We start from the raw sequence: 21,655 nt of genomic DNA, 5'->3' as shown, positions 1-21,655 counted from the left end.
CGCGGAAGCGCCGACCGGTCTAGAAGGTCCCCGGGAGGCGGGACCTTCGAGAGGCTCGGCGCTGAGCCGGCCTAGGGCTGGGTACTTGCCTTTCCGCTGGAGCGTAGTCTGGCTCCTTCACTCCTCTCCGCCCACGAGGGGATGCAGCTCCCGGAAAGTAAGGCCGCCGCGGTTGCGGCTTTGGTCTATGTATGTTTTGGAGACGCGAACCCATCTCTGCTTTCACGCCTCCCGGAGCTGTCTTCGCTCCTCCTCCCGACCTGCCCATTCCATTTGGGGTTGGTGGGTGGGGGTGCAAAATTCTGGCCTGGCGTGGGGACATGGCGAGATCCTCTTCGCTCCCTGCTGATTAGTGGCTTTACGCTGGGCGAGTGTCTGGGCTTAGTATCGCCAGTCCAGTGTGTGAGGGTGGGTGGTGGGTAGACTAGAAATATTCTTGAAGGTCTTTTCTACCTCTGACATCTCATTTCAGGAACCTGACATCATCTGGGACAGTTATCTTCTTTTTTAAAGGAGGTAATTGTCAGTCTTGTTTCTAAAGAGCGACTGGAGTCCTGACCGTAAAAACAGTCTGCGTCTTTTATTTCGACCTGACAACTATATTTATTCAACAAGTTTTTTTTTCCCCCATCCATGTATCTCTTTGAATCTCCAAAGCAAAAACCTCTTTAATCGTGAACAGTGTGTGTGTTTGTGTGTGTGTGTGTGTAAAATTTATTTTTTCGTGTATGGAATCTTTTCACGTTATATACCATATGTGCGTCCAAACCTTAAAGTCCAAATACACCTTCCAATTTATAAATTTGCAGACCTTAAAAAACTTTGCTTCAAGCTCACTTCAAACTGGTGAATTCACTAGTTTATGTAAACACTGAATAATTATTAGAGTCGGAAAACATTGTTGTCCCCAAATTTTCCAGTATGTTCAAGTAAGAAGAACACTTACAGAAAATATATACAGTTAGATTTACAGTCTTTTTCCAAAGTGAGTGAAAATCTGAATTTGTTATATGATGGTTTTTTTTGAAAAGCTGCACAAAATGTCAAATGCATTTTTTCTGTTTTCTCTAATACATTGTTGAGTGCATATGAAAGACTTTATACCACCACGTGTGGATTTTACAGTTCTAGTGATTACAAGTAAACTTTATTTTAGCGTTTTGACTTCTTCATCTATGTTTACTATGTCATCTCATTAGATTTTGAGCCATTATCATACTGTAGATTATATTGGTTTATATCACTATGTTTCTTTTTTATAGTTTTCCTAATTTGAGATTTTTTTTTTTGTTTCCTTAGGTGAATTATACTTTAATGTACTACTACAGGTTGTATACTACGGATGGGAACTATTAAAGTTTATAATGTCAAAAACTTTTCTTAGACCAAAGGTATCTTCTACAAAGGTATGATACACTAAAGTGGCCGTGTAATAATTGCCCAAAAAGGAAGGATAATTTTTGTGTGTGTTTTTAATGACTTGTTATTGCCGTCAAAGTTATAGTGTACAGTATCTGTTGTAATTGGTGATCTAAAAATTGCAATATTAAGTGTGAAATGACTAAGAGCACAACCTTAATTTTTAAAAAAGTTTTTCATTTTCAGTCGGAAGAAAGGCTGAAAACTCTTGCATGGAAGATCAATAGAAGAAAGAAAAACATGAGTCGTAGTTAGTATTACAGAATAACAACGAGGGGCAACAGTGGCACTGTTAGTTGAGCATCTGACTCTTGCTTTTGGCTCAGGTCATAATCCTAGGGTTGTGGGATGGAGCTCCGTGGCGGACTCTGCACTCAGTGCTGGGTTTGTTTGGGATTCTCTCCTTTTCTCTCCCTTCCTCTCTGCCCCTCTCCTCGCTATCTCTTTCTCTTTCAAATGAATAAATAACATCTTTAAAAAACAGATAAATAAAAGTAAAGCTTAACCACAAGCCCTGCCACTTAAAAATCATGTTTTTGAGTGCCAGTTCTCAGCAAGGCTAGTGATAGCATAGGATGGGGTCAGTCAGTATCATGCTTATTTACTGGGCAGTTGTTTTCATACTGGTGGGTCTTATTTTTCTCTGATCTTAAGTAAATTATTAATTTTTGCTGTTTCTTTTTTCCCCAGTAAATAGGACTCCATGTTTATGTAAGATACAAAACTATAAAATGTATAAATAACTTGTAGTTCAGAATTGCAAGATCAGATATGTTATCAAAAGTTTTACTATAGGGGCGCCTGGGTGGCTCAGTGGGTTAAAGCTTCTGCCTTCGGCTCAGGTCATGATCTCAGGGTCCTGGGATCGAGCCCCGCGTCGGGCTCTCTGCTCAGCAGGGAGCCTGCTTCCCCCTTCTCTCTCTGCCTGCCTCTCTGCCTACTTGTGATCTCTGTCAAATAAATAAATAAAATCTTAAAAAAAAAAAGTTTTACTATAACATGGTATTTTTACTTTTTTTTTTTTAAAGATGTATTTATTTTGGGATAGAGAACCTGTGCAAGCCAGGGTCGGCGGGGAGGGCAGAGGGAGAGGAAGTCTTAAACAGACTCTGTTGAGTGTGGAGCCCAACTCTGGGCTCCATTACATGACCTTAGGATCACAACCTGAGCTGAAACCAAAAGTTCGAGCTCAACTGACAGAGCCGCCCAGGTGCCCCTAGATACTCTTGTTTGTTTTTTAGATTTTATTTATTTGAGAAAAAGAGAAAGGAGAGGCAGAGGGAGAAGCAGCCTCCCTGGTTAGCAGGAGCTCGATGCAAGGCTCAATCCCAGGACCCCGGATTCACGGCCTGAGCTGAAGGCAGATGCTTAACTGACTGAGCCACCCGGGTGCCCCTAAACTCTTAAAAACAGATGAGGAGCCAAAACTGTAGTGCTGTCGACAGTCTTTTGAAGAAGGGGAAATGAATTTTTAGGCCGTGACTGAAATTTTTTCCCACAGGTCTTCATTTCTTTACTTATTGGTGATAGTATTCCTAATCTTCTGTCTTTAAAGGGCGAATGAAGTGTGACTTACATTCCTGAAATAGTTCTAAACCCAAGCTTGCTTTTCCTTAGCATTGTCTAGTAAATGGTTCACAACTATGGCTGAGTGTTCTTCAAGGAAAATATAATCTTTGTTCCCCCTTATTAGGCAGCCAAGGAATTTCAAAATCCACATACTAGGCTAGGTTTTTCTAGATTTATACTTCAGGAATGTTAAGAAAATTCATCATAAAAAAACCTTTTTAATACACCAAAGTATTTTTAGTTTTAAATTGCTGAATTCATCATTTTCATCTGTGTATACTTTACAGAGGATTCTAATGGAAAGGGAATGATGGAGGAAATGTAGAGAGATCAGCAATTTCTCAAAAAAACAGAAGAACATGAAGTAGAACTCATTGATTTTGCTGTTCTATTATCCCAGTTCTGTTTTCTTAGACAAATCTGGGAAACATGTCCTCCTCCCTGGAAAGCCTGCCTCCCTTTATGAAAATACTATTTGCTTTATGGGCTGAAGAGAATAAAATCAAGTCATATTTACAAATTATTCATACCATCAGGATTCTTAGGCTGTATCTTTTCAAAGTCCTGAAGCTGATAGGGATTATTTGGATATCTGCAGTGGTTCTTTTTTTTTTTTTTTTAAGATTTTATTTATTTATTTAAGAGAGGCAGTGAGAGAGAGCATGAGTGAGGAGAAGGTCAGAAGGAGAAGTAGACTCCTGTGGAGCTGGGAGCCCGATGCGGGACTCGATCCTGGGACTCAGGGATCATGACCTGAGCTGAAGGCAGTCGTTCAACCAACTGAGCCACCCAGGCGTACCTCTGCAGTGGTTCTTAATTTGTGAATTAATTAACCTGGTCAAGACAGAAGTTTTATTCTTCTTACAGTTATATATGCTTAAAATAATATTTTATTTCTTTGTTTTGCTTCTTTTTTGGCATGTAATTTTAGTATTTCTGTTTCAATCTTAAAATGAGCTTAAGAAGAATCAGTCTATTCTATACTAGGAAGGTTATAATTAATAAAAAGAATTAAGTTTGTATTCTATATTCCTTTATATGGCATTTGTTATTACCCTGGTGAAGTGGACAAGTATGCATATGTACTTATCATGAAGTAAAAAAATAACTAATACATATAGTGCCAGTTTTACTTAAAGAACTAATTTGTGAGGTTTAAAATGTTGCAGATAGGAATGCCTGGGTGGCTCAGTCGGTTAAGCATCTGCCTTTGGCTCATGTCATGATCTCAGGGTCCTGGGATCAAGTCCCACATCAGGCTCCTTGCTCAGAGGGGAGCCTGCTTCTTTCTGCCTGTTGCTCCCCCTGCTTGTGTGCACTCTCTCTCTCTCTCTGACAATAAATAAAATCTTCTTAAAAAAAAATTTTTGCAGATATGTGAATATGTTTTTTTATAGAGAGTAGTTTACTTATATAGGGAATAGATGTAGATAATGTAATATTTAAATGATTTCTTTTTTTTTCAGGTAACAGACTGGGTGGACCCATCGTTTGATGATTTTTCAGAGAATACAGGCATCTCTATTACTGCCACATCATTAGGTGTGAATAACTCAAGTCACAGAAGGAAAAATGTTCCTTCCAGATTAGACAGTAGCAGATTTCCAGCTAGAAAAAGAGAAAAGCCATCTTCCTCAGAAAAGATTTATGGTCTTGAGAATTCAAAAGAATATCTGTCTGAAAATGAACCATGGGTGGATAAATACAAGCCAGAAACTCAGGTACTAAAAAGGATGCAAACAAGTGTATATAATGCAATTTCAGGAAAGAGAGGAATATATATTTTCAGATTATTACTCATAAAAATCTTTTTAAATGAATTAGGAAAAAAACCAGTAATTCCTAGTTTTTTTATGTTCCAGGGCTTAGCATTTCTCAATTTATTCTGAAATTGTATCATTGGTTATTTGTCATAGATTTAATTTAATCCCAATATAGAATTGATCTGTTTATTTTCTTAAATGTGATATCTCGCCCTATTTATTCCCTTCCCAAAAATGTATGTCAGGATTTTAAAGTTTTGTAATTCCGAACCTGCCCCAGATTCTCAGACAGTGGTATCAGTGTTAAGAATATAATTTTTTTTTTAAGATTTTATTTATTTATTTGACAGAGATCACAAGTAGGCAGACAGGCAGGCAGAGAGAGAGGAGGAAGCAGGCTCTCCGCCGAGCGGAGAGCCTGACACGGGGCTCAATCCCAGGACCCTGATATCACGACCCGAGCGGATGGCAGAGGCTTCAACCCACTGAGCCACCCAGGCGCCCCCCCCTTTTTTTTAAGATTATTTATTTACTTATGTGACAGACAGAAATCACAAGTAGGCAGAAAGGCAGGCAGAGAGAGAGGAAGGGAAGCAGGCTCCCTGCCAAGCAGAGAGTCTGATGCGGGGCTCAATCCCAGGACTCTGGGATCATGATCTGAGCTGAAGGCAGAGGCTTTAACCCACTGAGCCACCTAGGGGCCCCCAGATTTTTTCAATATAAAAAATGAAGTGTAATAGCGAAGACTTTTAAATTCTCCTATCGTGTTGTTTGCTAGTTTTCTTCATTGAAAATGCTTAATTTTAGATTAATGTGGGCTGCTGTACCAAAAATCCTTGAGTTAAAATGTTTTGTTCTAAACTTGAAATTTTTAGCATGAACTTGCTGTGCATAAAAAGAAAATTGAAGAAGTTGAAACCTGGTTAAAAGCTAAAGTCTTAGAAAGGCAACCAAAACAGGTAATTGAATAAGAAATGTGTTTTAAAATATATAACATCAAATGTTTCTCTGTTTTACCATTGGTTTTAAGAAGGTAAACTTTTTTCTTTTTTTTTTAAGATTGATTGCTTGATTTGACAGAGAGTGTGCGTGTGCACAAGCGGAGGGTGGGGTGGCAGGCAGAGGGAGACGGAAAGGCAAGCACCCCATGGAGCAGAGAGCCTGATGCAGGGCTTGATCGCAGGACTCTGGGATCATGACTTGAGCTGAAGGCAGATGTTTAACTAACTGAGCCACTCAGTCATCCAGAAATTAAACTTTTATGTTGACTTTGTTAAGTCCAAATCACCTACAGTAAAAAGGTCTCTTATTTACTCCTATACACTTCACCAAAAGACTCAGAGATTTTGCGTTTCTTTCTTAAACTTCTTTTCCCCACTTATGTCTCACCATCATCATAAAACATAATAAACTCGTTAGGGTGCCAGTATATTTAGCACATCAGATTATCTCATGCTGAAGCAAGCAGGCAAATTATATATTAGTTTTGTACTAAATACAGCCTAAAACAGTCATCATTCATTTTAAGGCTGATGTTTTTTGTTTCACTTCCTACTTCTGTAATTACTTTTAACCTTCAAGCTAGAATATTCTTTTCTCTCTTTTTAAACTTTATTTTGAGATTCTTCAAAAGTAAAGTAGAATAATAAATGAATAGTCTTATGCCTACTATATACCTCATTTTCACTCTTAAGTATTTTAAAGTATTTTCAATTATGAATATATGACGTTTTAGTCAGACTTCTAGAAATATCCATGCCTCTTTTTTTAAAATAAAGCACTTTCCTAATTGAGTATATATACCATTATTCTTTTTTAAATCTTTTTGTTAGTTTTTTAATATAGAAAATTTCAAACATGGACACACGTGGAATGATATTATGAAGAATATTATTTTTTTAAATTAACATATAATGTATTATTAGCCCCAGGGTGCAGGTTTGTGAATCGTCAGGCTTACGCACTTCACAGCACTCACCATAGCACATATCCTCCCCAGTGTCCATAACCCCACCACCCTCTCCCTACCTTCCTCCCCCCCGGCAACCCTCTGTTTTGTGAGATTAAAAAAAGTCTCTTATGGTTTGTCTCCATCCCGATCCCATCTTATTTCATTTTTTTCCTTCCCTACCTCCCAAATCCCCCACTTTGTCTCTCACATTCCTGATATCAGGGAGATCATATGATAATTATTTTTCTCTAATTGACTTACTTTGCTCAGCATAATACCCTCTAGTTCCATCCACGTCGTTGCAAATGGCAGAATTTCATTTCTTTTGATGGCTGCATAGTATTCTGTTATATATATCATTATTCTAACCAAATTATCTAGTGTTATGTTAGATAACGTTATCTATTGCTCGTTTCATGTTCACATTTCTCTATTTGTCTGCAAAATGTTATTTATAGTGGATTTGTTACAACCAGGATCTAATCAAGGACTACATGTTGCCTTTGATTGTTATACCCCTTAGGTCTTTTAAAATCTAGAACGGTCCTCTTTTACCCTCTCTTTTACTCTAAGACACTGACCTACCAGAGTCCAGGCCAGGTGACGTGTAGAACTCTAACCTTCTAGATTTGTCAGGTTGTTTCTTCTTCATGATGACTAACTTGCTCTTCTATCTCCCATTTCCTGTGGCCTGGAAGTTTGAATCAAGGGTTTGATTAGACTCAAGTTGAACATTTTTGTAAGAATACTTTTTAGGTCGTGGTGTATGTTTTATATTGCCCCATATCAGAAAATATGTTTGGTTCTCCTGCTGTTTTTCATGTTAACTTTGATCACTAAATTAAGGAAATAATAGTAAAAATCTTTCTTTTTAAAAATATTTTATTCATTTATTAGAGAGAGAGAGCATAAGCGAGAGGCGGGGAAAGGAAGAAGTAGGCTCCCCACTATGTAGGGAGCCCAACTGGGGGCTCAGTCCCGGGACTCTTGAGATCATGACCTCAGCCAAAGGCAGACACTTAATCGACTGAGCCACTCAGGAGCCCCAGTAATAGTCAGAAATCTTCATAATGAAGTAATTTTCCCTAGCAACTGCCACATAATCTATAGGGAGATAATTTCACAATGTTAAATGTCCAATTCCCCCCATAGTCTTTCACGTAAGTGCTTTAGTGTCCATTTTCAGCCCTAGCTTGAAGTTATTTTGTTATTTTTGTTAAGATTATTTTGTTATTTTGTTAAGATTGTGAAATGGTGATTTTTTTTTTCAAGATTTTATTTATTGGGACACCTGCGTGGCTCGATTGGTTAGGGGTCTTAGGGTCGAGTGTTTCATCAGGTTCATTGCTCAGTGGGAGTTTGCTTCTGCCTCTGCCTGCCATTGTCCCTGCTTGTGTGCATTCTTTCTCTCTCTCTCTTCCCCCTACTCCCTCTGAAAATAAATAAAATCTTTAAAAAAGTAAAAATAAAATTTTCTTCCCATTAAGAAGTTGAACTCTCACCAATCGTATACTCTTTATTATATAAAAGTTCAATGATGTCAGTAATTATAAGACGTTTTTATTTAAGAAAAATATTTTTAAAGATTTTATTTATTTATTTATTTGTCAGAGAGAGCACAAGCAGGGGGAGTAGCAGGCAATGGGGGGAGCAGCAGGCAGTGGGAGAAACAGGCTCCCTGCTGAGCAAGGATTCCCCACATGGGACTTGATCCCAGGACCCTGGGATCATGATCTGAACTGAAGGCAGATGCTTAAGCAACTGAGCCACTCAGGCATTCCCCCAGCCAATTTCTTTTTTTTTTTTTTTTTTTTTTAAGATTTTTTACTTACTCATTTGACGGGCAGAGTGCACAAGTAGGCAGAGAGGCAGGCAGAGAGAGAGGAAGGGAAGCAGGCTCCCTGCTGAGCAGAGAGCCCAACTTGGGGCTCGATCCCAGGACCCTGAGATCATGACCTGAGCTGAAGGCAGAGGCTTTAACCCACTGAGCCACCCAGGCACCCCCCCACCAAAATTTTTGACAATTTATAGATTTTTCTGTGGACAAGCTAAAATTATTTTTTCTTAAGTTTATTGTAAGTACTTGAAATACTGAATTTAATTTTTCAGAGCAACATTTTCAGAATATAGTAAAACTGTTACAGTGTGATGGAAATGTAATGTACAGTATAGTGGATATAGTCTTAATATTGTAGTAACTTTGTATAGTGACAGATGATAACTAGACTTATGATAATCATTTTGTAAGACATAAAAATATTGAATCACTATGATGTACAAACTATTAGGATGCTATATGCCATTTTTACTTCAATTTAAAACAATAAAGAAAAGTCTATTATACTGTAGGTGATGGGTAGTCTTCATGTTTTAGTGTTCTGATAGACTATCTTCCACTTATTGGAAGCAAAACTTTTGCTATGTGGCTCTACTCACTCCGTCAAAAAATAAGACACTTTATTATATAAGAAACGTACATGGAGGGCACCTGGGTGGCTCAGTGGGTTAAGCCACTGCCTTCGGCTCAGGGTCCTGGGATCGAGCCCTGCGTCAGGCTCTCTGCTCAGCCCGGAGTCTGCTTCCCCCTCTCTCTCTGCCTGCGTCTCTGCCTAATTGTGATCTCTCTCTCTGTCAAATAAATAAATAAAATCTTAAAAAAGAGAAAAGGAAAAAAAAAAAACATACATGGGTGTCCGTGCTTGATCATCTTCTTTTTTTTTTAAATCTCCTTGGAAGTAGTCAGTTCTCATTATTTGCATTAGGTATGTCCTGTAAAGTTACTAGAAACAGTAAGCAAATACTGAGTCATGGAACATTGAGTTCCAAATAGAAGTAAGGATTTAGATTCCTGCAAAACAGTCTTTATTTGGTCACCTTTACATCAACTTGTCAATATATAACCTTGTTTTCTGTATTTGATCAGAGACACCATATTTAGTATATATTACTTAATCATTAAAGTCATGGCTAATATCACTATAACTCATGCACTCATATGTTTTAAAAAGTAGGACAGGTTGTCCTCTGGGGCCATGTACAAGGTCCCTTATTTGCATTAGTTAGTAAAGGTAAACAGCTGAGCAAGGATTATAGCCCACCAGGGAATGTAGGAAATCATCTTCCCCTGATATATTTTTAGCTTTAACTTTTTTTAAAATCAGATTTATTATATGAGGAGATATTATTATGACCTACAACCTATAGTCTCTCTTTGGAGTTCTAGCTCTGGAAAATATTTTTCTTTCTCTTTTTCTTTTTTTCCTTAAAGATTTTATTTATTTATTTATTTTTTAAAAAGATTTTATTTATTTATTTGACAGAGAGAAATCACAAGAGAGGCAGGCAGAGAGAGAGAGGAAGGGAAGCAGGCTCTCCGCTGAGCAGAGAGCCCGATGTGGGACTCGATCCCAGGACCCCGAGATCATGACCTGAGCCGAAGGCAGGGGCTTAACCCACTGAGCCACCCAGGCGCCCAAGATTTTATTTATTTATTTGAGAGAGAGAGTGAAAGAGCATGAGAGGGGAGAAGGTCAGAGGGAGAAGCAGACTCCCCATGGAGCTGGGAGCCTGATGTGGGACTCAATCCCGGAACTCTGGGATCATGACCTGAGCCAAAGGCAGTTGGTTAACCAACTGAGCCACCCAGGCACCCTGGAAAATATATTTCTTAAGACACATTTTGTAATGATTCTGATATCCCACATTTCCCATCAAAATATTATACTTTTGGGGCACCTGGTTGGCTCAATGGATTAAAAGCCTCTGCCTTCGGCTCGGGTCATGAGCCCAGGGTCCTAGGATCGAGCCCCACATGGGACTTTCTGCTCTGCAGGGAGCCTGCTTCCTCCTCTCTCTCTGCCTGCCTCTCTGCCTAGTTGTGATTTCTCTCTGTCAGATAAATAAAATATTTTTAAAATATATATATATTATACTTTTTTTTTTTAAAGATTTATTTATTTGGGGCGCCTGGGTGGCTCAGTGGGTTAAGCCGCTGCCTGCGGCTCAGGTCATGATCTCGGGATCCTGGGATCGAGTCCCACATCGGGCTCTCTGCTCAGCAGGGAGCCTGCTTCCCTCTCTCTCTGCCTGCCTCTCTATCTACTTGTGATCTCTCTCTGTCAAATAAATAAATAAAATCTTTAAAAAAAAAAAAAAGATTTATTTATTTGACAGACAGAGATCACAAGTAGGCAGAGAGGCAGGCAAAGAGAGAGGAGGAAGCAGGCTGTCCGCAAAGCAGAGAGCCCGATGCGGGGCTCGATCCGAGGACCCCGGGATCATGACCTGAGCCGAAGGCAGAGGGATTAACCCACTGAGCCACCCAGGGCCCCAGCATATTATATTTGTTTAATACTGAAGCATATAATCCAAGGAGATCTGTATTAAGTTTGAAGTTTGAGTTCAGGTAACCTCTAAAAATACTTGTTTCAGACATTATTTCCTTAATCTAGCTGAAGTTTAGTTGTTTTAATTTGGCTACTAAGTAGTCCTTGGGAGAGACATAGTGCAAGAATTGAAGAACTATCAGAAGTTATGCTTAAAGTTGAAGAAATAAGATTATCCTCTTTCAGGGCGCCTGGGTAGCTCAGTGGTTAAAGTCTCTGCCTTCGGGGTGCCTGGGTGGCTCAGTGGGTTAAGCTGCTGCCTTCGGCTCAGGTCATGATCTCAGGGTCCTGGGATCGAGTCCTGCATTGGGCTCTCTGCTTGGCGGGAAGCCTGCTTCCCCCTCTCTCTGTGCCTACCTCTCTGCCTACTTGTGATCTCTGTCTGTCAAATAAATAAAAATAAAATCTAAAAAAGTCTCTGCCTTAGGCTCAGGTCATGATCTCAGGGTCCTGGGATCGAGCCCCACATTGGGCTCTCTGCTCGGCGGGGAGCCTGCTTCTCCCTCTCTCTCTGCCTGCCTCTCTGACTACTTGTGATCTCTATCTGTCAAATAAATAAATAAAATATTAAAAAAAAAAAGATTATCCTTTTTCATCTGGCTGGTGTAATCCAGGTAACATCTGTGTAAAAGTTTGTCAGCTTATTTCAGATATTTAGTAAATATTTATGGAAGTAATATTTGAAAGAAAATTCAAACATAAAAAAATTCAAACATAATATTCTAGCATTCCAGTGATTTTGATTTTTTTTTTGTGATTTTGATTTTTGATTAATGTTTGTATTTGGTTTTAGGGTGGATCTATTTTATTAATAACAGGTCCTCCTGGATGTGGGAAAACAACAACTATAAAAATACTATCAAAGGAGCATGATATTCAAGTACAAGAGTGGATTAATCCAATTTTACCAGACTTCCAAAAAGATGATTTCAAGGAAATACTTAATCCTGGTAAGGTTTGCCATGAACGTAGTAGAAATAGTGGGAAAAGTCTATGTTTAAAGGATGTTTGAAATAAACTCCCCAACTATATTCTTGGGATTCCTAAGATCCTTTTGGGTATATTTTTTGTTTTGTTTTGTTTTTAAGATTTTTAAAATTTATTTGATGCAGAGAGAGGGCACAGCAGGTGAAGCTACAGACAGAGGGAGAGGGAGAAGCAGGCTCATTGAGCAGGGAGCCTGATGCGGGGGTTGATCCCCGGGCCCTGGGATCATGACGTGAGCTGAAGGCAAAGGCTTAATGACTGAGCCACCCAGGCGCCCCTGGGTATGTTTTTGTGCGAAAATATATGTTGTCACTCCTATGCTAGATTGGCATCTACCCACTATCAGTAGGTTCACAGAATGAGAGTAGCAATCAGATGAAACCATATGAGACCATTTTCTTTCCTACTTCCCAGTTTCAGACAGAAATACTTTGAGAAGAGAGGAAGCTTGCTTCTAATAGAGGAGAATGGGATTCTTTTTTTAAAAGATTTTATTTATTTATTTGACAGACAGAGATCACAAGTAGGCAGAGAGGCAGACAGAGAGGGAGGGGGAAGCAGGCTCCCCACTGAGCGGAGAGCCTGATGCGGGGCTTGATGCCAGGACCCTGAGATCATGACCTGAGCAGAAGGCAGAGGCTTTAACCCACTGAGCCACCCAAGTGCCCCAAGAGAATGGGATTCTTTAAAGATTAAGTCTGACTAATTGATTCATCGTCAACACACTCATTTGGAGTTTTTTTTTTGTTGTATAGGCAAAGATGTAAATGTTTTTACCAATTGTGTGACTATTATATTAGCAGCTGTGTTCTAAAATCAGTTAATTCCATATTACGTTCATTGTTATAGAAAATTCATTGTGGTCCATGATGACTCTTGTTTTTTGAAATAATATCCAATTTTATTTTATTTTTTAAAATATTTTATTTATTTTTGACAGGGAGAGAGAGAGAGATCACAAGTAGGCAGAGAGGCAGGCAGAGAGAGAGGGGGATACAGGCTCCCTGCCGAGCAGATAGCCCAATGCGGGGCTCGATCCCAGGACTCTGAGATCAGTACCTGAGCCAAGGCAGAGGCTTAACCCACTGAGCCAACTGGGCACCCCATGAATATTCTATTTTAGATTTGTACAGCTTTGCCTAAATAAAAAAAATCTACAGTGTTGTAAGCTTCAGGTATATGTGAATGTAATCAGTATTGTATATGTGTGTGTTACTTACATGTGTGTAATTTTTATGTATACATAATTTGTTGAAAGTAAAAGTGTTAAATGTTTTCTTTCAGAATCCAGCTTCCTTGTATTTCCCTACCAGTCTCAGATAGCAGTTTTTAAAGAGTTTCTACTAAGAGCTACAAAGTATAACAAACTACAAATGCTTGGAGATGATCTAAGAACTGATAAGAGGATAATTCTCGTTGAAGTACGGACAGATTTTGAGATCCTGCTGTAATTATTGAGTAAATAATTGCAAGATATATCTTATTGATAGGGGCATTAAATCTCTCCATGGTATTAATAGTGGTAAAATGTAATGTAAAACCTCGGTGATAGCGGAAACCTCAGGTCTTTTTCAGTAACTTGAACAGAAGCTATAGGTTAATGAACTTTAAAATTTTAATGTCTTCAGTATAGAAAAGCAAAAGAAATTATTTGGGAAATGATGTTTTTAGTGAAAATACTATAACTAGTAGTGACCCTAAGAAATTTGATTGAAAATTGGGTTTCCTATTGATGCATTTTACTGTTTAGTACATCCACTTTTTCATGTTTTCCTTAATTTCTGAATTGTATATATAACTTTTTTTTCCCTAATTTGGTAAATATGAGTCTTACATAAACTTACACAATAATAAAACTGAGTAATATTTACCATTTTTCAATAGGATTTACCTAACCAGTTTTATCGAGATTCTCATACTTTACATGAAATTCTCAGGTGAGTTTCAGTGAAGTTTTCTCAAACTTTGAATTAAATGGCATTAGCTTGTATCTAAACATTGCTGTACTTTATTCTAGGAAATATGTGCACACTGGTCGATGTCCTCTAATATTTATAATTTCTGACAGTCTCAGTGGAGATAATAATCAGAGGTTATTGTTTCCCAAAGAAATTCAGGAAGAGTGTGCTATAGCAAACATTAGGTAAGAATGAAATTTCTGCTTATCATGCTCATATACATGTTACATTTTTAAATTGATCACTTAACAACTATCTTTCTTTAAAATACTTTTTAACAGTTTTAACCCTGTGGCACCAACAATTATGATGAAAGTTCTTAATCGAATAGTGACAGTGGAAGCTAACAAGGTAAGTCTCTTTAGAACTGATTAATCTGAATCTATTTTTTTTTTAAAGATTTTATTTATTTATTTGACAGAGATCACAAGTAGGCAGAGAGGCAGGCAGAGAGAGAGGAGGAAGCAGGCTCCCTGTGGAGCAGAGAGCCCGATGCGGGGCTCGATCCCAGGACCCTGAGATCATGACCTGAGCCAAAGGCAGCGGCTTAATCCACTGAGCCACCCAGGCGCCCCAGGAAATAATGATTTTTAAAATCCCTTACCTTTCTCTATTATTAAACCGAGTTTTCTCTTTCACATTGAGGTAAATTTCCCTTTGCTTGGCTCAGTGCTATAAATTGTGTCTACTGTCAAGAAACTGTTTCCTGGGGGCGCCTGGGTCGCTCAGTGGGTTAAAGCCTCTGCCTTTGGCTCAGGTCATGATCCCAGGGTCCTGGGATTGAGCCCCGAATCAGGCTCTCTGCTCAGCAGGTAGCCTGCTTCCTTCTCTCTCTCTCTGCCTGCCTCTCTGCCTACTTGTGATCTCTGCCTGTCAAATGCATAAATAAAATCTTTAAAAAAAAAAAAAAAAAAAAAGAAAAGAAACTGTTTCCTGGCCTCTAGGTACATTAATCATCAACAGTCCAACACTACTCTTGTCCTGTTGTCAATTTTTAAAAAAATTTAATACGTTTATTGTAAAAAACTTACCATAAAATTTACCATCTTAATCATTTATTTTCTGATGTTATGGAGAGACACTTGACATGTAATATTGTTTATTAAGTTTAAGGTGTACAGCACGTTTATTTGATTACTTACATATTACAGAATGATTACCACTATGGCATTACACAGTACCTCCATCACTTCATGTAATTACCATTTCTTTTTTGTGGTGAGAACATTTAAGAGCTGCTCACTTATTAGCAGCTTTCAAATAGTTATGTGGTATTAGCAACTATACCATTTAACCATTTTTAAGTGTATAGTTCAGTAGTGTTACATATATTAACATTGTTGTAAAATAGCTGTAGTCAGGTGAGTTTGTTATACATCATTTTTTTCTATCTTTCAGATCAGCATGATGTTAAAATAAATTGATAGAACTTCTCCCAACAGCATGGTTCTGGGAGCCCTACTACTATAAACCAGCTAGATCTTACATGAAACATAAGTTTTTTTTCACACGGCTCAGATCATAGTACTGAGGAAGATCTCCAAAGGACAGTTTATTTGAGGATTAAACAAAATCATGTATTATGTAGAGCACTTAGTGAAATAAATAAAAACTATTAATAGTGAAAAGTTAGAAACAAACTGAGTCCAATAACAGAGGGAGCAGTTATTATGGTGAGGTATCATGTGATTAATTAGTGTTTTGAGAATTTTTAGTGACATGAGGAAATAACGACTTAATTGTCAAGTTAAAAATAACAAGATGCTGGGGCACCTGGCTGGCTCATCCGGAAGAGCATGAAACTCTTGATCTGGGGGTCGTGACCTCGCTGGGTGTAGAGATTATTTTAAATAAGTAAATGAATAAGTAAAGTTATAGTGCTAACAATAGAAATTTTATCTTCAGCCCTTGATACATGTCAGGCACTTTGCAGAGTATTTTTACATACCCGATCTTATTAAATCTCACCACAACCATACAAAACTGGTACATAATCCCTATTTTACAGATAAGGAGATAGCTTTTGGTGGGTGGGGAATAACTTGCATAATATCCCACAACTATTAAGTATCAGGTTTGAAGTTTCATTCTAACTCCCTTTCACTGTGCTAAAACATTTTCAGTAACAGCAGAATGCACATATATACTTGAACCTGTACATACTAGAAGAAAGTACAAAAAAATCCTGAGGGTGATTGGTTCTGGGTGGTAGGATTACTTGTAATTTGTTTTTTTAATGTCTTTTTTAAAAAAACTACATTCTGCACCAGGAGCATAACTATAAATTAGAGCTTTTAAATATTTATTAAACAAACATTGAGAATAAACATAATCAACATTATAGCACCTTACCACATTAACTCAAAAATTTTTTTAAGACTAAGTCCTTAGGGGCACCTGGGTGGCTCAGGAGGTTGGGCCTCTGCATTTGGCTTGGGTCATGGTCTTGGGGCCCTGGGATCGAGCCCTGCATCAGATTCTCTGCTCAGCAGGGAGTCTCTTTCTCCTTCTCTCTCTGCCTGCCTCTCTGTGTACTTGTGATCTCTCTCTCTGTGTCAGATAAATGGGTAAAATCTTAAAAAAAAAAAAAAAAGACTAAGTCATTAAATTGCAAATGGCATTCACTTTAGCAAGTTGTGTTGGAATAGTGAAAAGAGATTCCATGACTTTTTTGTTACATAATTAACATGCTGTACCTTAAATAGTGGATCTACAAGAATGTTAAAACTAGTATACCTTTTTTTTTTTAAGATTTTTAAAATTTTTAAGTAACCTCTACACCCACCATGGGGCTTGAACTTACAACCCCAAGATCAAAAGAATCACGTGCGCTACTGACTGGGCCAGCCACGTGCCCCTAAAACTAGTGTAGTTTTGATATTATTGTTTATACTGTTACATCACAGGGGCAGCAACCAGCACATTATTCAAGTCTTTCACGCGTTTATAAAATGAAATGTTAAGATACTATGTGGGGTCTTCAACAATGATAATGATGGTAGAAGAAAATCTAAAGATCATTTTAATGTCTGGCATTCTGTAGCTCAATTATATTAAGACTGTTGACATCTTTTTTTTTTTTTTTTTTTAGATTTATTTTATTTGTCAGAGAGGGAGTGCACACAAGCAGGCAGAGAGAAGCAGGCTCCTTGGCCCCATACGGGACTCGATCCCAGGACCCTGGGATCATGACCTGAGTCAAAGGCAGCAGTTTAACTGACTGAGTCACCCAGGCATCCCAAGACTGTTGACATCTTAAGTGATTTAGTTAAAAGAATGGTGAATATCTTAGGTTTGGGGATTTTTTTGTTTTTTTTGTTTTTTTTTTTAGTTTAAATAGATGTTTTTCTGTTTTTACAAGAAAAAAAGATCTTTAGTCTTTTTGTTGATATTGTTACGTCTGTAAAGTGTGATCACACATTTCAGTCACATTTGTGTGTTCAAAATAATTAACATCTGTGGTATTTCCTTCAGCTACCAAGGATCATGATTTCAAATTACATTTCCTGAGGCACCTGCGTGGCTCAGTCAGTTTAATGTCTGCTTTCAGCTCAGGTCATGATCTCAGGGTCCTGGGATCGAGCTCTGAGTCAGGCTTCTTGCTCAGTAGGGAATCTACTTTTCTGTCTCCATCTGCCCCTCCTGCCCAGTCATGCTCTCTCTCTTACACTCTCTCAAATAAATGGATGAAATCTTTAAAAAAAAAAAAAAATTACATTTCCTTTTTGACAAATAGTCCACACTAGAAGTTTTCAAAAACAAATACTCTTGAAACAATTTTAAATTAAATAAATGTATTCAGAATATAAGTAAAGATAATCTGGAAGAGAAATTCACAAACATGAGCAGGAAAATTTTGGTAAAAGAATAGTGAAGAGAGACTTGCTATCTAGGTATTGGAACATAATGTAAAACTAAATATTACAGCTGTGTACTGTTGACATGGTAACAGACAAAAGGAAGGATTCAGTTAGAAGACAGCACAGAAATATATCAGTATGTGTAAATGACAATTTTCTGTATAATGGAAGTAGCATTTTACACTGGGGAGAGAGGAGACTATTATAATTAAAAAGTGATATTAGCACAATTGGATATCCATGTGGGAAACATAAGGCTGCATCTTTATACTGTGCACAAAAATAATTTCTAGGTAGGGGCGCCTAAGTGGCTCAGTCAGTTGAGCTTCTGAGTCTTGATTTTGGCTCAGGTCACAATCTCAGGGTCCTGAGATGATCCCTGCCTTGGTCTATGCGCTCAGTGGGGAGTCTGCTTGAGAATGTTTCCCTCTGCCCCCTCTCTCACTCACCCATGTGCTCTCTGTAAAATAAATAATCTTTAGAAAAAGATTTCTGGGTAAATGAAAGATCTGAATGCAAAAAAAAAAAACAACAATAGTATTTTTTAGAAAGATTTTATTTATTTGAGAGAGAAAATAAGCAGTAGGGAGAGACAGAGGGGGAGAGAGGGAGAAGCAGACTCCCTGCTAAGCGGGAAGCTGGACTTGGGGTTTGATCCCAGGACCTGGAGATCGTGATCATGATCTGACCAGTCAGATCATGATCTGAGTGAAGGGCAGATGCTTAATCCACTGAGCCACCCAGGCACCCTCAAAATGAGAATAGTATTGGGCCACCTGGGTGGCTCAGTGGGTTAAGCCTCTGCCTTCAGCTCAGGTCATGATCCCAGGGTCCTGGGATCGAGTCCCACATTGGGCTCTCTGCTCAGCAGAGAGCCTGCTTCCCCCCACCCCCCACCTCTGTCTGTCTCTCCGCCTACTCATGATTTCTCTCTGTCAAGTAAATAAATAAAATCTTTTAAAAAAAATGAGAATAGTATTAAGAAAAAGTACTGACTTTGGTTTGAGGGAAAGCATTCCTAAATAAGAAACAAAAGCTCTAAAAACATTGGATTGGATTTACTTCAGAAAAATGAAAAGCTTAGGGAATGATAGAAGGCATAGTAAGCTAAGGTAAAAGACAAGCATGAGAATGGAAGAAAATATTTGCAATTTATTTAACAGATAAAGTATTAATACATGAATATATAAAAATGTGCCTACCTAAAAAGGCTAAGGACAGGAGTGCCTGGGTGAGTCAGTCTGTTAAGCATCTGCCTTTGGCTCAGTTCATGATCCTGAAGTCCTAGGACCGAGCTCCACATTGGGAATCCCTGCTCAGCAGGGAGTCTGCTTCTCCCTGTGCCCCTCATCCCACTTGTGCTTGCTCTAGTGCGCTCTCCCTCTCTCTTGCAAAAATGAATAAAAGCTTTAAAAAAATAAATAAATCAGTAAAAATTCGAAGAACAGAGAAGCCAATACACAGAGTAATACAAATGGCCAGTAAACATGAGAGGTATTTCACCCTACTAGTAATCAAAGAAATTAATACTTAAACCAGACACCATTTTTCACATATCAGTTTGCATAAATTTTAAGAGATCAATAAATAGGGTTGCCAAAGATAAAAAATGGGCACTCTCACATAACTATTGGTATAAAAAAAGAAATTAGTAATTGTTAGAGACACTTTGGAGGGAATTTTCCTTCCACAGAAATATATATATCTTTTTTAAAGATTTGTTTATTAGAGAACATGTATGTGTATTCACAAGCAGGGGACGGGCAGAGGGAGAGAATCTCGGGCAGACTCCCCACTGAGCATGGAGCCACTGTAAGGCTCAATCCCAGGCCCCTGAGATCATGACCTGGAATCAGTTTAAATCATGTTGTAAGGAAACAGTTAGGAGTTTCTTAAAGTGGAGAGGGATAGATAAATTTTTCTGGTCTTATACTTGAACTGACAAGGAAATGATGTTTATACGTATGTATGTATGTATGTATGTGTGTGTATATATATGTATATATTTATATATACATGTGTTTATAGTAAGAGAACTTCAAAATATAATCTAGTCCAAGTAAACAAGTGAAATTATTTTATACTCTTGAAAATTTACCTTAAGCTATAATAAGTCATTGGCTTTCCTGAGCAGACATGGAAGCTTTTTAGCATCTAACTTTAAAAGATTCTTTTTTTTTTTTTTAATTTATTTATTTAATTATTTGACAGATAGAGATCACAAGGAGGCAGAGAGGCAGGCAGAGAGAGAGAGAGAGAGAGAGAGGAGGAAGCAGGCTCCCTGCTGAGCAGAGAGCCCGATGTGGGGCTCGATCCCAGGACCCTGGGATCATGACCTGAGCTGAAGGCAGAGGCTTTAACCCACTGAGCCACTCAGGTGCCCCACTTTAAAAGATTCTAATGTACTTTTTCATTTAGTTTAGAAATGGGGGAGCTGTTTTTTTGGTTTTAGAAACTAGTTTTTTAAACTTTAATTTTTTTCATTTTAGAATGGAGGAAATATTACTGTCCCTGATAGAAGTTCTCTAGAGTTGCTCTGTCAAGGGTGTTCTGGTGATATCAGAAGTGCAATAAACAGCCTGCAGTTTTCTTCTTCAAAAGGTAACTGTGAAAGATAAATTCTTACTGCGTTGTTCGGGTGACTGACTTTCTCTTAGTTGTTCATGAATCGAAATCAAACTAAACATATTTTAACTTATAATTGATATATATATCCATCTATTCTTTTTTTTGAGACTGTTCTGTAAAATCATGTATGTACACATGCATACACACGCCCCTGTGAATATGTCAGTACCTGTATACCTGAGATAAACCCCGATTCAATTAGGTGGTTTGCTACTTTACTTTTTATTTATCTATTTATTTATTATTTAATTTTTAATGTATTTATTTATTGCTACTTGACTTTTTAAAGTTAATTTGGATGAGACTTCCTGGGTGAAAATTCTGGCTCTGCCATTTACTGGTGAAGAATCTTGCAAATGACAATCATTTTTGTGCCTGCATATTCTAACCTTTTATATGAGAACCTCTCTTACAGAGTTTTGTGAAAAGTGAGTCAATACTTGTAGAGTGTTTATTCCAGCGCTTGATATATATTAAGGAATCAATAAATGATCAGCTGTTAGTGAATTTTTTTTTTTAAAGATTGTATTTTATTTATTTGACAGAGAGAGAGAGATCACAAGTAGGCAGAGAGGCAGGCAGAGAGAGAGGAGGAAGCAGGCTCCTTGCGGAGCAGAGAGCCCGACACGGGGCTCGATCTCAGGACCCTGAGATCATGACCTGAGCCGAAGGCAGCGGCTTAATCCACTGAGCCACCCAGGCGCCCCTGTTAGTGAATATTAATAGTATTGTGCTGAGGGGCACCTGCATGGCTCAGTCAGTTAAGTGTCCGACTCTTGATTTAAGCCCAGGTCACGATCTCGGTGTCGTGAGATCAAGCCCCACCTGGGACATGGAGCCTGATCGAAGTTTTCTCTCTCCCTCTCCCCGCTGAGTGCATGTGGGTGTACTGTCTCCAAAATAAATCTTTAAGAAATATATAGTATTGGGGCGCCTGGGTGGCTCAGTGGGTTAAAGCCTCTGCCTTCGGCTCAGGTCATGATCCCAGGGTCCTAGGATTGAGCCCCGCATGGGGCTTTCTGCTCATCAGGGAGCCTGCTTCCTCCTCTCTCTCTGCCTGCCTCTCTGCCTACTTGTGATCTCTGTCTGTTAAATAAAATAAAATCTTTAAAAAAAAAAAAAGAAATATATAGTA

The 21,655-nt window shown here is 38.3% G+C and overlaps 1 protein-coding gene across 2 annotated transcripts in view; it reads left to right on the top strand.

Annotated features, from left to right (window-relative positions):
- Positions 1–47: 47 nt before the first annotated feature.
- The window catches only part of RAD17 (RAD17 checkpoint clamp loader component), a 43,834-nt gene continuing 22,226 nt past the window's right edge, over positions 48–21,655 (top strand). The window contains exons 1-11 of one of the 2 annotated variants that reach the window (XM_045999860.1): positions 48–157; positions 473–516; positions 1,300–1,406; positions 4,455–4,709; positions 5,627–5,710; positions 11,881–12,037; positions 13,359–13,495; positions 13,959–14,011; positions 14,092–14,217; positions 14,314–14,383; positions 20,382–20,493. In XM_045999860.1, the coding sequence (XP_045855816.1) occupies positions 1,365–1,406; positions 4,455–4,709; positions 5,627–5,710; positions 11,881–12,037; positions 13,359–13,495; positions 13,959–14,011; positions 14,092–14,217; positions 14,314–14,383; positions 20,382–20,493 (1,036 nt within the window). In that variant the 5' untranslated portion in view covers positions 48–157; positions 473–516; positions 1,300–1,364. The remainder of the gene's footprint in view (positions 158–472; positions 517–1,299; positions 1,407–4,454; positions 4,710–5,626; positions 5,711–11,880; positions 12,038–13,358; positions 13,496–13,958; positions 14,012–14,091; positions 14,218–14,313; positions 14,384–20,381; positions 20,494–21,655) is intronic. The other variant, XM_045999859.1, reaches the window with a different exon arrangement.

The sequence above is a fragment of the Meles meles genome, chromosome 3 (assembly GCF_922984935.1).
Source record: "Meles meles chromosome 3, mMelMel3.1 paternal haplotype, whole genome shotgun sequence".
Taxonomy (NCBI): Eukaryota; Metazoa; Chordata; class Mammalia; order Carnivora; family Mustelidae; genus Meles; species Meles meles.
Note: the sequence above shows the minus strand (reverse complement) of the source record. Positions and strands in the feature narration are given on the sequence as shown.